The sequence below is a fragment of the Leuresthes tenuis genome, unplaced genomic scaffold, assembly GCF_036924035.1.
Source record: "Leuresthes tenuis unplaced genomic scaffold, fLeuTen1.0.hap1 SCAF_12, whole genome shotgun sequence".
NCBI lineage: Eukaryota > Metazoa > Chordata > Actinopteri > Atheriniformes > Atherinopsidae > Leuresthes > Leuresthes tenuis.
The window spans coordinates 34377784-34392059 of record NW_027325366.1 but is presented as its reverse complement, the minus strand read 5'-3'; the positions used below and the strand labels follow the sequence as shown (position 1 = coordinate 34392059).

General features: G+C 51.6%; 2 protein-coding genes across 2 annotated transcripts in view; one reads left to right on the top strand and one right to left on the bottom strand.

Annotated features, from left to right (window-relative positions):
- LOC140319808 (uncharacterized) overlaps positions 1–14276 on the top strand; it is a 481384-nt gene that overhangs the window by 92066 nt on the left and 375042 nt on the right. The window lies entirely within an intron of this gene.
- Positions 1–14276, bottom strand: part of ttn.2 (titin, tandem duplicate 2) — a 196714-nt gene that overhangs the window by 66243 nt on the left and 116195 nt on the right. Inside the window, exons 137-171 of the mRNA XM_072397655.1 lie at positions 13893–14195; positions 13504–13691; positions 13311–13425; positions 12836–13123; positions 12595–12746; positions 12235–12382; positions 11728–12027; positions 11319–11606; positions 10940–11236; positions 10522–10708; positions 10324–10439; positions 9934–10233; positions 8547–8846; positions 8359–8464; positions 8076–8272; positions 7678–7983; positions 7436–7589; positions 7070–7194; positions 6876–6994; positions 6604–6784; positions 5654–5956; positions 4976–5530; positions 4570–4872; positions 4256–4412; positions 4027–4169; positions 3777–3895; positions 3504–3681; positions 3082–3366; positions 2703–2996; positions 2314–2613; positions 1514–1822; positions 1204–1430; positions 803–1117; positions 416–530; positions 23–331 (exon numbers count right to left, since the gene is read on the bottom strand). Of these exons, the coding sequence (XP_072253756.1) occupies positions 23–331; positions 416–530; positions 803–1117; positions 1204–1430; positions 1514–1822; positions 2314–2613; positions 2703–2996; positions 3082–3366; positions 3504–3681; positions 3777–3895; positions 4027–4169; positions 4256–4412; positions 4570–4872; positions 4976–5530; positions 5654–5956; positions 6604–6784; positions 6876–6994; positions 7070–7194; positions 7436–7589; positions 7678–7983; positions 8076–8272; positions 8359–8464; positions 8547–8846; positions 9934–10233; positions 10324–10439; positions 10522–10708; positions 10940–11236; positions 11319–11606; positions 11728–12027; positions 12235–12382; positions 12595–12746; positions 12836–13123; positions 13311–13425; positions 13504–13691; positions 13893–14195 (8082 nt within the window). The remainder of the gene's footprint in view (positions 1–22; positions 332–415; positions 531–802; positions 1118–1203; positions 1431–1513; positions 1823–2313; positions 2614–2702; positions 2997–3081; positions 3367–3503; positions 3682–3776; positions 3896–4026; positions 4170–4255; positions 4413–4569; positions 4873–4975; positions 5531–5653; positions 5957–6603; positions 6785–6875; positions 6995–7069; positions 7195–7435; positions 7590–7677; positions 7984–8075; positions 8273–8358; positions 8465–8546; positions 8847–9933; positions 10234–10323; positions 10440–10521; positions 10709–10939; positions 11237–11318; positions 11607–11727; positions 12028–12234; positions 12383–12594; positions 12747–12835; positions 13124–13310; positions 13426–13503; positions 13692–13892; positions 14196–14276) is intronic.

The following is a 14276-nucleotide window of genomic DNA, read 5'->3' as shown; positions in this document are numbered from 1 at the left end:
GAGACTCAAAAGGCAGACGTACGCTGGATGTCCTCAACCAGGACTTCGCTGGTGCGGGGGCTGGGGTCGGATTCGCCGATGTCGTTGACAGCGATGATCCTGAAGCGGTGGCGCTTCAGCTCCCGGAGGCTGGGCACCGTAAACTCTGTGGTGGGGTGCAAGCTGTCGATGTCGTTGACCCTCATCCAGTCTGACGAGCCCTCATTCTGGATCTGGATGATGTAGCCCTTGATTGGACTTCCTCCGTCACTCTCGGGTGGTTTCCAGGACAGCGTGACGCTGTGCTTCGTCTTATCAGTGACCTCAGGAGCAGCAGGCATGCTGGGAGGAGCTGGACAGGAGAGCAGCAGCACAGACTTTAGGAAACTTTCCTTCATCACCCCTCAAAAAGAAGCCTTATGTCTGATTTACTCACTGATGGGCTCGATGGTGAAGGCAGAGTCAGACGGTGAACTGAAGGGCCCAGTTCCTGCTGAATTGCAGGCGGCGACCCTGAACTCGTACTCTGTTCCTTCAAACAGACGAGTCACCTGGGTGACAGCGAAGGGGAGGGGATTAGATATTTCTAACGAGTGTTGCATACATACAAGCCGAGTCCTCTAACGGTCTCTAGGGTCCATTTATTAATGAATCAACCTAAAAGTCTGGGATCAATCATCCAAAAAGATCCCAAAAGGTCGAAGGTAGACCTGGACGAGCAGTGTTTGCCCAGAGGTTGAATGAAGGCGATGGCAGAGGTGGAGTTCTTATGCAGATCTTACATTTATCAGAAGAAAAAGTCATTTAAAGAGCAGCAGCTCACCTGGTACTCCCAGCCCTTCATGCCCCTCTTGGTGACCGGCATCTTATTGACTTTAGCCCAGTAGGCGGTGCCCTTCTCCCGCTTCTCCAGCCAGTAGCCGATGATCATGGAGCCTCCGGTGTCTCTGGGGGGCTCCCAGGTCAGTGTCATGGAGGTCTTTGAATATTCTGATATGGCTGGTTTCTCTGGTGGACCTGGAAGGCTGAAGGGGTCTGTGATCTTGACTTCTTCTGTTGTGCAGGGGTCAGATTTACCATAGCGGTTCTCAGCTCTGACCTGGAACAGGTAGGTCTTATTGGTGTCCAGATTCCACACCTGCAAAAGACAGGAAAGGAGTCACCACTGGAATCACAGACTTTAAATGCTTTTTAATCCTTTCTGTTACTGTCACAGGAACATACCCCGTATTTCTTCTCAATAATGCTGCTGGTGACCACCTCCCACTGTGGCTCAGGTGGAGCCTCCTCTCCCTCCTCCAGCTCCGGCTCTTCTGTCATCACTTCCTTCTTTTCAATAATGTAGTTGGTCAGCTCGCTGCCACCGTCATCAATGGGCGGGTCCCAGGTCAGGTAACAAGACTCCGCCCTGATGTTGGATACAGTCAGGTTTCTGGGTGGGGTTGGTCGGTCTGATGGAGGAGCACGGCTTCAGTCAGGACACAAATGTCACCATTTCATCTTGCAGCGTGTGTGCGGGTCTTTTTCAACTCACCCAGCACCATGACAAAGATGGTGTGCTTGGCTGAGCCCATGTTGTTGGAGGCAGACACCGTATAGCTGCCGCGGTCCCTCCTGTTGACAGCTGGGATGGACAGCACGGTCTTGGCGTTCATCCTGCCGGTCACCTCCGTCTCCATCAGCAGGGTCTCGGTGGGCTTCTCAATCACCACGTCGTCCTTGGACCACTCGATCTTTGGGATGGGGAGTCCAATGATGTCAGCAGGGATCTCAACGGGCTCACCCTTCCTCACCGTGATGGAGTCGCCCTTAAAGTGCTTCAGCATATGGACCTCAGGACCCACTGAGAGGAACAGGACCAAAACAGAACCACTCAGCACAAACTCTACATTAATAACCTCAATTTGAGTTTGAATTAGCTTATTAAAGGTGTCGGTGTAAATGTATATATCAACCTTATTACCAGTCTGCCTTTAAAATGTCTCTTTTTAAATAACTTTTATGCTTCTTCTCTACATTTACAGCTAATACATGAAATCAGGAGCAGTTTTGTTGTCTTCCACCCAGAAACGTTGTGATAGGCCAGAATCACTTCAAGGACCAACAGGAAATATGTGTGAACCAGATTTTCAAAATAAGAGTCCTGTGTAACTTACAGGAAGTTGCCAAGTTATCATCAAAATAAAGGCCCACAGATACTTAACTGAGTTGAACCAGAAGTCTGAAAGTCTTTTCAAAATAAATGGTCCCAAGTCCTGCAACTTACTAGTTCTATGTTGGGTTTTATTTTCACCTTCCAAGGCTTCAGCCCTTTTTAACACTACTCAGCCTCACCTTCATCGTCTTGGATGACAACAGTCATTGGGGTGGATGGCTCACTCTCTCCAATGAGGTTGGCACACTTGATTCTGAACTCATACATCCAGGCCTCGTCCAGGCCCTCCACGGTCAGCGTCATGTTGGGGCAGATCTCTGTGTTGCAGAGCTCGAAGGCCTGCTGGTCCTGCCTCTTTTTCTCTACAAAGTAGCCGATGACAGGGCTGCCACCATCGTTACGAGGGGGCTTCCAGGCCAGAGTGATGGAGTTCTTGGTGCGCTCCGTGTAGTGGAACTTCTCAGGGTACGATGGTGGGCCTAAAGTAACACCAAACCATTAGTTTTATGTACAAATCAAGTTTCCAAGTCTTGATCTTGTGGTAGGAAAAAGAAAAGTCAGCTCTCACCTTGTGGGTCCACAGCCTTGATGGGTCCCAGCTCCACCGGTGGGCCCATGCCGTACTTGTTCTTGGCGATGACACGGAAGAAGTAATCCTGTCCCTCCATGATGCCCACACACTCACACTTGGAGGAGGCGGTTTCAATAGGCTGCCTCCATGTGTGCATCTTGGCATCTCTTCGCTCCACGATGAAGCCGGTCAGGTCACTGCCTCCGTCGTCTTCGGGGTCGTCCCAGTTGAGGAAAATCATCTTACGTGTAACAACAACCGGCTTCAGGTCTGTGATGGGTCCAGGGACATCTGAAGATAAAGCAAAGCTAACAGTTACTTACACTGACACTGGGAAGGATTCATTCCTGGCAGGTTTCCTGGACTCTTCGCTCACCCATCACTTCCACTCTGGTCCACGCAGACTTGATGCCGCTGGGGTTGCAAGCAGAGATTTGGTATTTGCCGCAGTCCTTCCTCTGGACGTTTTTAATTGATACGACGCTGTCGTTGCCCTCGCTGAGGATCTCCACACGGTCTTTGTCAGGTTTGCCATCATCCTTGGTCCAGGTAATAGATGGATAGGGTTTACCTGTCACAGTTGCAGGTACACGAAGGTTTTCTCCAGCTCTGATTATCACACCATTCTTGACGGATAGATCCAGTTCAATCACAGGCAACTCTGTGGTTGGCAACCGGAAAGCAAAGGAAGAAGGAAACATCGACACATAACAAATTAACACTGGAACAGGCATCATTTGACCAAATTAAAACCCCTTCCGCTTTGGAGGGTTTGGAGAGAGCAGGGCTCAGTCTGACCTGCAGGATTCCGGACAAACACAGACTCTGTGAAGGCAGGTGTTCCTTCTCCTGCAGCGTTACAGGCAATCACTCTGACTAGGTACTTTGCTCCCTCACGGACTCCATAGACGGTGAAGGCCCGGGTCTTCCATGGACGTTCTGTAGACCTGGACCAGTCCTTGGTACCAACAATGGCCTAAAGAACCACAGGACAAACCAGAACATTAGTGCGTAAATCAAGACAGCTTAAGGTTTCGTTTGATTCAGCAGGTGACTATCTGACGCTCTGACCTTATCCACGTGGTATCCCAGAATCTCCCCTCCGCCGTTGTCGGCAGGTGGATCCCACTCCACGTCAATGGAGTGGTCAGTGGTCGCGACCACTCGGGGAATAGGGGGTCCGGGAGGCACTGAAGGGTCAGAACCATGAAAAAATGTTCTGGGTTCAATTCATTTTCCTGTTTTATAGGGTTTGAAAAGTGTTTGTAGCAGATCTTTTAAATATGAAGCGCCGTAACAAACAAATGCCGCAGATACGTACAGATCGGAGCGTGCGCTGTCTGGGGTTCAGATGGAAGACTGAACTTTCCAGGGCCGGCCTGGTTTTCTGCCGCCACTCTAAAGATGTAAGTCAGCCCTTCCAGCAGCCCTCCGACATTCAGCTCAGTGTCTGGGACGAGGTTCCTGAGGATCAGGACAGAAGGGAACGTTAATGCCATCCACGCATGGGACAGACAGGACACAGCGTGTTTGTAGAGGTGGTTTCTGACCTGTTGACACGCGCCCAGTGAGAGCTGTTGATCTCGCGGCGCTCCACCCAGTATCCCAGGATGGGGTTGCCGTTATCGTTTGGTTCGTTCCAGGTGACCAGCATACTGTTGGCTGTGACATCATCAACCTGTGGCTGATCAGGAGTCTCAGGAGGTTCTGAGGACAAGGAGGAGAGAGATAACTGAGTGTGACTTCATGTTTCATGTGACATGATGAAGCAAACAAACCATGCAGGCATGTGGGGACATACCCGAAGAAAAGGACCATGTCAGTAAAAACATACAAACCACCGCCTGTAAATATGAAAACTTACCGAAAGGATTCTTGGCGATGAGCGGTTTGGAGATGCAGGGTGGACCGGGGCCGAACTTGTTCTCTGCCACGACTCTGAAGATATACTCTTTCTTCTCGATGAGTTTGGGCACCAGGTAACGGCAGCCTCTCAGTGTGGAGGTAACGCTGCTCCAGCCGAACTCCACCTTCGAGTTGTCCTTCTTCTCCAGGGTGTAGTTGATGATCTCGCTGCCGCCATCGTCCAGAGGAGGATCCCATTTGCAGATGACGGAGTTCTTCCTGACCTCCTCGAACCTTAGGTTCACAGGAGGACTGGGAGTGTCTGTGGACAGAGAGGATCATGTGTTAACCTGCATCTGTGCACAGCTTACAGACCGAGTGACTCTGTGAATGCACACTACAAAAAGCTTGAAGGGAACATTTACCGAGCACGTTGACCTCACAAGTTGCAGAGGCCTTGCCGTGGTCGTTCTCCACCTTCACCATGTAGACGCCATGATCAGGACGGACGGAGTCCCTGATGACGATGGAGGACACGCCCCTGTGGCTGTTGTCGATAGTCAGGCGCTCATTTATGGTCGGATAGTCCGGTTCCTCCTGCTCTGGCTCTGCCTCCTCTGTCTTTTTGACCTCTTCTTTCTTCTCCTCTCCTTCTTTCTTCTCCTCTCCCTCTTTCTTCTCCTCTCCCTCTTTCTTCACCTCTCCTTCTTTCTTCTCCTCTCCCTCTTTCTTCACCTCTCCCTCCTTCACCTCTCCCTCTTTCTTCTCTGCTTCTCCTACCTCCTTCTTCTCTGCCTTCTTCTTCAGGGGTTTCTCTGGCCTCTTGCGGAGCGGCTCGGGCCGGATCACCTGGTTGTTCCAGTACCAGGTGATCTGAGGATACGGTGAGCCAGAAATGTTGGCGTCCAGGCAGATCTCACAGCCACGCCTCACACTGAGACCAGACTGCAGGCTGCCGCTCAGGAAAACCTTCGGAGGATCTGAGAGAGACAAAAAAAGATCAGAAACATTATTCTGAGCAAACGACTGCAGAGTCAAAGTTCTGATCCGGTTCTAATCATTTTTAAAACGTTTATCTTGTCTGCAGCTGATCTCGTCCTTACCGATGGAGTCCGAGGCCTTGACGAACGGCGAGTTACGGGATGGCTCGCTGATCCCGGCGGCGTTCTCGGCTTTCACTCGGAACGTGTAGTTCTTGCCCTCCGTCAGTCTTCTGACGGTGTAGGACAGGACGGGCACCAGGAAGTCGTTGCACCTCTCCCACTTGTCCTCACCCTTCTGCTGCTTCTCCAGGATGTAGCCCATGATCTTGGCGCCACCATCGTACATGGGAGGCTTCCAGGTCAGGGTGATGGTGCTGGATGTGGGGTTGTGGGTCTCCACATCCACCGGCGGGTCGGGAGCATCTGGAACAAGAGACGAGTTTCAGGTAAATTCAAAGATTTTTCCAAAAAGATTATAAATATCTGATTCTCAGAACCATAATAACCAAAACCCTGCAGCCAGAGTTCTGATGAGATCTAACAGCAGAGATCATGTTTCTCCAGTTTTAGCTTCTCTTCATTGGCTCCCTGTTAGATTCAGAATAGAATTTAAGGTTCTTCTCCTCACATATAAAGCTCTTAATGACCGAGCTCCATCACATCTTAAAGATCTCACAGTTGGATATTTCCCCAACAGAGCACTTTGCTCTCAGGCTGCAGGTTTCCTTGTGGTTCCCAGAGTTTCTAAAAGCAGAATGGGAGGTAGAGCCTTCAGTTATCAGGCCCCTAAAAGCAGAATGGGAGGCAGAGCCTTCAGTTATCAGGCCCCTAAAAGCAGAATGGGAGGTAGAGCCTTCAGTTATCAGGCCCCTAAAAGCAGAATGGGAGGCAGAGCCTTCAGTTATCAAGCCCCTAAAAGCAGAATGGGAGGCAGAGCCTTCAGTTATCAGACTCTTTGACTCTTCATTGAACCGGTAATCTGACTCTGTTTTGTCATGCTCTTGGCAGGTGAAACTTCAGTAACATCTAAAAGCTGTTCATTATCCTTCAGCTCAGCTCAGCTTTCTTACGTTTCTGGTCCTCTGCGATGACTGGATTGCGGAGCTCGATGAACTCTCCTCCTCCGATCTTGTTGACAGCCTGGACTCTGAAGTAATATTCTCCATTGGGGATGAGGTCTTTGACGGGCCAGCTCACCTTGTTCTCCCCGGACATCATGTTGACGTATGTCCTCCTGCCAGCCTCACGGCGCTGCACGCACACAATAAGCATCAGTTTGAGTCACTCGTGTCACAAACTCCTATCTAAAACTGTAAAATGAAGACATGCTGCCGTCTCAGACCTGCAGGACGTAGTGAAGAATCGGGCTGCCGCCGTCGTAGTCTGGAGGATCCCAGGACATCTTACAGGAGCTCTTTGTGATCTCAGAAGCCACGATCTCCTTACAGGCACCGGGAAGACCTGAGGACACAGAGACGTGTTAAACAGCAATCTGAGAGAACAGGCCGGACAAACCGGAGGCAGGTGATTGGTTACCGATGACTTTGACGTTGATGGTGGCGCTAGCAGCTCCCAATTTGTTCTCCAGAGTCACTTTGTACACTCCGGCATCGGGGTGAAGGCTGCTGTCGATCTCCAGGTGACAGGAAATATACTCCTTCCTGTTCAGCACAAACAATGTCATCAGCCACTGCAGCGCACCAAAGCAACTCACACTGGACCCAAAGCAGGGGTCGTGTTTTAGATGCCATTATTCTGCACTAAAATACTGAGTCGCTATCATCGTCTGAAAGTAACAATCTTAGTCATTTCGTGGACATTTAAAGGCGTGTTTCTCTGAGCTGTGAGGGATTCAGCTGCTGCATTTCGTTCTAAGTTGTAACAGCAGCGCGTCGCTCTGACCTGAAGCCCACGCGCTCGTCAGCCTTCAGCTCCTTGCCGTCTTTGTGCCAGGTGATTCTGGGGGAGGGGACAGCTCTGAAAGGAACTGGGATGTGAAGCTTCTCTGTTTCCACAACAACCAAGTCCAGAGTCTGGAACTCCAGCATCGGGTTACCTGGAACCACAGAACAGAGGCTCTAATGCAGGCCTTGATGACTAACAGTTTCAGAGAGGAAAAAGATGGATACTCCTCGCGCTCTTACAGTCGGAGTCTTTGGCGAAGACGTTCTCAGAGATGTCGGACGGCTCGCTGACTCCCACAGAGTTGATGGCCCTCACTCTCAGGATGTACTCCTTCTCGGGGACCACGCCCTCCTCCACGCGGTACTTCAGCTCCTTCACTGGACGGGAGTTGACCCTCATCCACTTTTCTGTTCCAGCCTCGCACATCTCGATGTGGTAGCCACGAACGGGGGAGCCGCCGTCCTGCTGCGGAGGCTTCCAAGCGATGGACAGGAAGTCTCGGCTGGCTCCGGTCACATGCAGCTCGATGGGAGGTGATGGGACGCCTGCAGGGGTCAGGACAGATGGATTCAGACTCTGTTTAGTACAGAGGATTTCTTTGTGTTATGATTGAGACACAAATGGTTAAAGGAAGAACCTGTTGGGTCTTCTATGGTGATGATCTCTGTGGGCTCGCTTGGGTGTCCAACTCCGGCCTCGTTCTCAGCTCGGACCTGGAACTGAACTTCCGTTCCCTCGATGACGTCCGTTACTCTGTATTTACAGTCTGGACCTGAAGTTTTGCCACATTTAACCCAGCGGGTTCCAAGTTTCTCCTTCTTCTCAATGGAGTATCTGCAGGGAGGAGGCATCAGAGGGTCAACACAGCGAGGAAATGACCGGCACTCCATGACCTTCACCATATTCTATCTGTTACAGACCTGAGGATAGGTCTGCCACCATCGTTCTTCGGTTCCTCCCACTGAAGGTCCACATATCTTTTGCTCACGGCATTGACGGCGAGTGCATATGGCGGTCCAGGAGTAGCTAAAACAAAAAAACAATATTTCATTATCATCATGGATAGATCTGGGGATTCAGTTCTCGTCCAACTTCTTCTCCAACTTACTGAAAGTGTCTTTGGCGAGCACAGAGTCCTCCATCTCGCAGAACGGTCCGACGCCCACAGCGTTCTCTGCGGCGACACGGAACACGTAGAGCGAGCCTTCATTGAGAGGCGTGACGGTGTACTTGAGCTCCTTGACTGTGGTGTCCACGGCCTGCCAGCCTTTACGCCTGACGTCACGCTTCTCCACCACGTAGTTAGTGATGCGTGATCCTCCGTCACGCTCCGGGACCGTCCACTTCATCTCGGCGCTGTTCCTGCTGATGCTGACGACCTCCAACCAGCGGGGAGCTGACGGAGGGTCTGAGGGGGTGAAGACAGAGAAGTCAACTGGCAGCTCATGTTAATCTGTTCAGAACCATTTGTTGTAACTGCATACTCAGAACTATTGGAGCCACTCTGCTGCCCAGCATCAGTTTCTGCTCATGAGGGATCATTTGATGTGTTGGATCAGAGTAACAGGCTGATATGTTCTGTGTTTTCTGCTCATGAGTGACTCATACAGTCATGTAAAAAACAAAGACTGTCCAGGTCCTGTGGCTGCAGAACCAGCCCAGATCACCAGCTGGTGCCCAGGTCCTGTGGCTGCAGAACCAGCCCAGATCACCAGCTGGTGCCCAGGTCCTGTGGCCGCAGAACCAGCCCAGATCACCAGCTGGTGCCCAGGTCCTGTGGCTGCAGAACCAGCCCAGATCACCAGCTGGTGCCCAGGTCCTGTGGCTGCAGAACCAGCCCAGATCATCAGCTGGTGCCCAGGTCCTGTGGCTGCAGAACCAGCCCAGATCACCAGCTGGTGCCCAGGTCCTGTGGCTGCAGAACCAGCCCAGATCACCAGCTGGTGCCCAGGTCCTGTGGCTGCAGAACCAGCCCAGATCACCAGCTGGTGCCCAGGTCCTGTGGCTGCAGAACCAGCCCAGATCATCAGCTGGTGCCCAGGTCCTGTGGCTGCAGAACCAGCCCAGATCACCAGCTGGTGCCCAGGTCCTGTGGCTGCAGAACCAGCCCAGATCATCAGCCCTCCACCACCGTGCTTGACAGCTGGTATGAGGTGTTTGTGCTGATATGGTTTATTTATTTATTATATGATTTAGTTCCTGTGGAAGCAGTGAGGGTTCACTTAGTTTTTCACACACTGCTTCAGTGTTTTGACTCAGTTCTTGTTCAGTAAATAATGAGACAGTGTAAGATGTCACATGTTGTTTATCTGAGGGTGGAGTTACTGAGTTTTAACACCAGCTGAGGAACAGTTTTATGGCAGCTTATTATGTCCTGATACATAGAACCTCAGAAATGATGGAGGGTGACTGTGGTTCTGTTTTTCACATGTTGGGTCTCCTCTGGTGTCTAGGCTCAGCACTTTGTGTGTGTTTTCACAGAGAATCATTCTTACTCAGTCGCTCTTTGCAGAGCACCGGATCGCTGGGCTCGCTGGGCTCGCTCTCGCCGGCCACATTAACGGCTCGCACCCTGAACGAATACTCCTGCTTTTCCATCAGGCCTTTCAGGAAATTCTCCAGCAGGTTGATGTTCTCTGCCACTCGGATCCAGTCCACAGTTCCACTCTTCAGCATTTCAATGATATAGCCGTCGATCTTGGCTCCGCCGTCGTGCTCGGGTTTGGTCCACATGAGGAAGCAGGAGGTCTTAGCCACGTCCTTCACTGTGGGTTTACCAGGAGGCCATGGAGGATCTGCAAGAGGAGGGTCATGATGGTTTTAATCTTCTGAAAAGGCTTCAGGTGCTGAAACACAGGGGATGTGAGAGGGTAAACACTTTGTACCGATCGGATCTTTGACGAGGATTGGATCTGTCTCCTTGCTGGGTTTTCCAGTTCCAGCCAGGTTCTCAGCGAGGACTCTGAACTTGTACTTCTTTCTGGTTGGAAGACCTTTGACTCTGCAGAGAAAAGGACTTATGTCAAGTCAATGAATTCTACCAAAGATGCAGAGTTACAGTTGGCTCAGACAGCTGAACTCACCTGTAGTTGGTGTCTTTAATGGGCAGCTTGTTGCATCGTATCCACTTGTTGTGCTCGGGTTCGTGTCTCTCCACCCAGTATCCTGTGATGGGGCTTCCTCCGTCCTCATCCGGCTCGTACCAGGCCAGAGTCAGAGAGTCCTTGGCAATGTCTGAAGCCTCCAGTTTGTAGGGAGCTCCAGGAGTGTCTGAGGACGAAACAGGCAGCGTAAGGTTACACCTGGCAAGGCCTGAGTCATTATTCACTGCAGAGCCCTGACAACACATCAGTCCAAACTATCCTGCACCAGGGGAGGATTTACACGACCTGCTCACACCCCAAAACATCTTGGCACACAGCTGAAGTCAAACTTTTCCTTTAAATTACTTCAAATTTAAATTCATGTTCTGAACCTCAGCCTCCTGGTCAGGTGACCTACCGAAGGGGTATCTGGCGATGATGGATGGGTGTTCAGCCGGTGGGCCGACACCAAACTGGTTCTCAGCGAACACTCTGAAGATGTACTCCTTGAACTTGACCAGGCCCACAGCTTTGTATGTGGTCTGTTTGATGGTGGAGGACAGCCGGTGCCAGATCTCGCTGTCGGCGGCTCGGCGCTCCACGATGTAATTGGTGACCCTGGAACCACCGTCGTCACGTGGCGGGTTCCAGGCCAGGAAGCAGGTTTCATTGGTGATCTCGGAAATGTCAAAGGCAGCAGGAGGACCAGGCTTGTCTGTTTTTAGGGACACATTTGAAATTTAATTCAGGGGAAACTAAAAGAGTCAGTAAGTTTCTCTGCTGTCGTCCAGTCTTACCGAGGATGTTGACCTCCACGGTGGCGGTTGCACGACCGCTGCTGTTGGTAGCCTCGATGATGTAGGTGGAGCTGTCGTCTCTCTTGGTCTTGGCGATAGTGACGGTGGACTGTCCGGGCTTCGTATCGATGGAAACCCTGTCGTCTGGTTTGAGGACCAGGTCGGCCTTGGTCCACTTCACACGGGGCTCCGGCTTACCCATCACCTCAGCCGGGAGCTCGATCTTGCTGCCGGCCTTGGCAGTCAGACCAGCCAGGAGCTTGGCGTCCAGCTGGATCTCTGGAGGCTCTGCAGGGGTGAGAAGGACGAGGTATCGGTCACAAGCCTTAAAGTTCTAGGATTCTTTTTCACTTGGAAGTAAAAAAAAACAGTCTCAGTCTGGAGCCTTTTCAGGACTCATCATGGTTACCTTTGGGATCGACGGCCTGGATCTCGTCGGTGGCCTTGCAGGGTCGGCTGGCTCCGAGTCGGTTCAGGGCTCGAACTCTGTAGGAGTACCACTGGCCCTCGATCAGACCGGTTACCTGGCACTTCAGCTCAGTCACCATGTCTCCGCAGGGCTCCCACTTATCGGTTCCTCTCTGGCAGCGCTCCACGTTGTATCCTCGGATGCCAGTGCCGCCGTCGTACTTGGGCGGCTCCCAGGTCAGGAAGATGCCACTGGCTGACTTGTCTCGCCACTTCAGGTTCTCTGGGGGGTCTGGAACAGCTGGAGCAGGATTGAGACAGCAGTTAGAGGGTTCCTATGACTCATGACTGGAAATAACTCCTCTTTACAGATGCAAAAGTAACAGAATGTGTGTCTGGCTACAGCTCCAACTGAGTTCACAGCAAAGTCAGCATGACTCTTAAAATCCACATCACCATGAATCTGTATCTGACTAACAAACAGCATGGTACAGCTGCTCCGACTCACTGGCAGGAGAGGAGACGTTGACGGGCTCGTCGATGTAGGCCGGCTCTCCTGGTCCACACTTGTTGCAGGCGGTGACTCTGAACAGATACTCCTTCCCTTCAACCACGTCGGTGACAGTGAACTCCAGGTCCTGGATCCCTGTGATCACCTGAGGGACGGTTTGACATCATCAGACACAGATTCATGGAGATCACAGAAACACCTGAAGCTACACAGTCAGGTTCTGTTACAGAGGATGTTAATCTGGACCTACATGAAGACCCAGAACCAGCTACCACTACAAAATTTTGTCAAAAAATGACGATACTTTCAGTAAAGCTGCGTTTAAATCACGATGAAGTGCACAGGTCAGCGTCGTACCTTGACCCAGGTCTTGCGGGACAAGTCCCGTTTCTCCACCTGATAGCCGGTCAGAGGACTTCCTCCATCGTGTTCTGGAGCCTCCCAGCTCAGGTGGACGTGCTGCCGGGTCACCTCCAGGACCTTAAAGTCCTTCGGTGCGCTGGGCGCCGCTGCCAACACAAACACAAATACGATGAGCTAAAACTCAGAAACAGCCTCAGGTCAGCGTGTGCTCAGATCTGTTGGCTTCATGGCGCACCGATGACGTTGACTTCGATATCTCCGGAGACAGATGTGACGTCGTTCTCCAGCTGCAGGGTGTAGGTGCCTCTGTCTGGGCGGACGCTCGGCATGATGACAAGTTCTGTGAAGGTGGACTTGGTGGTCAGGGAGACGCGCTCGTCTGCGGTGGTCAGCGCCTTCTCTCCAAAGGTCCACTTGGCGACGGGGGTCGGGTATCCGGTGATGGGGACTCTGATGGTCAGGGGCTGAGGGACGATCACCTCGAGGCCATCTTTGAAAGCGCTCAGGTCGAAGGTGGGACCGACTGGAGTGGAGACAGGTTTCAGATGAGAACTCAGATCTTAAAAATACACAAACTGCAGTCCATCTTTCAGGCATTTTGTTTCAACCGGACTTTTCTCCGGAGAAGCTGAAAGATTTCAGATGAGAATAAGAATATCTGCAGCTTCAGCACAGATTTGACTTTCAGGCGTAACTAAACAGTGTCTCACCGTGCAGGTCGTCGGCCAGCAGAGGTCCGATGACGTTTGACGGGTTAGAGACTCCAGCGGCGTTCTCGGCAAACACTCTGTAGTTGTACTTGGTTCCATATTTCAGACCAGACACCTGCAGCAGGAGCAAAAGGTTGGAGTGTTGGAACAGAACAAAGGAAACGTCCGATACCTACCAGCAGGATGCAGCTACCTTGTAGAAGAGGTCGGGGCAGAGCCGGGCGTTGCAGCGGAGCCACTTGTCGGTGCCGTCCTCACAGCGTTCGATGATGTATCCGGTGATCATGCTGCCTCCGTTCTTCAGAGGAGTCTCCCAGCTGAGCTGCACCGAGTTCTTGTTCTGGTCCTCCCAGGACAGGTTCAGAGGGGGACTGGGGCGCTCTGCAGGAAGCAGAAATAAATCTTTAAAGATAAAGATGACTTTTTCTCCTGGCTGCTAAATCATTTCCTCATGGGAATTAAACAGAAGCTGAATACTGGAGCCTGGCTGGAGAGCTCATGCTGCACAGAGAAATGAAACACGATGCTGGGGTCACTTATTACCAGAAAATAACAGATAATCATCGTTAAGGTGTTTCTTACCGATGGGATCCATGATCTTCACGGGCTTAGAGGCGGCGCTGGGCTTGCCGACGCCGGCTTTGTTCTCAGCTTTGACTCTGAAGATGTACTCTTTGTTCTCAATGACGTCGTTGACGATGGCGCTGAGCTCGTTGGCTTTAGTCACCTGGACGGGCGTCCACTTCACCGACGTCCTGTCACGCAGCTCGATGATGTACGAGGTGATGGGGGAGCCTCCGTCTGACTCGGGGGGTTCCCAGGAGACAGTGCAGCCGAATTTGGTGACGTTTCCCACGATGATGTTCAGAGGAGCGTCAGGAACGTCTAAGAAACAGGAGACAGAACAGTGACTGAGATGCTCAAACTTCAAACATCAAAACGGAATACTTCAATCTAATTTGGTGC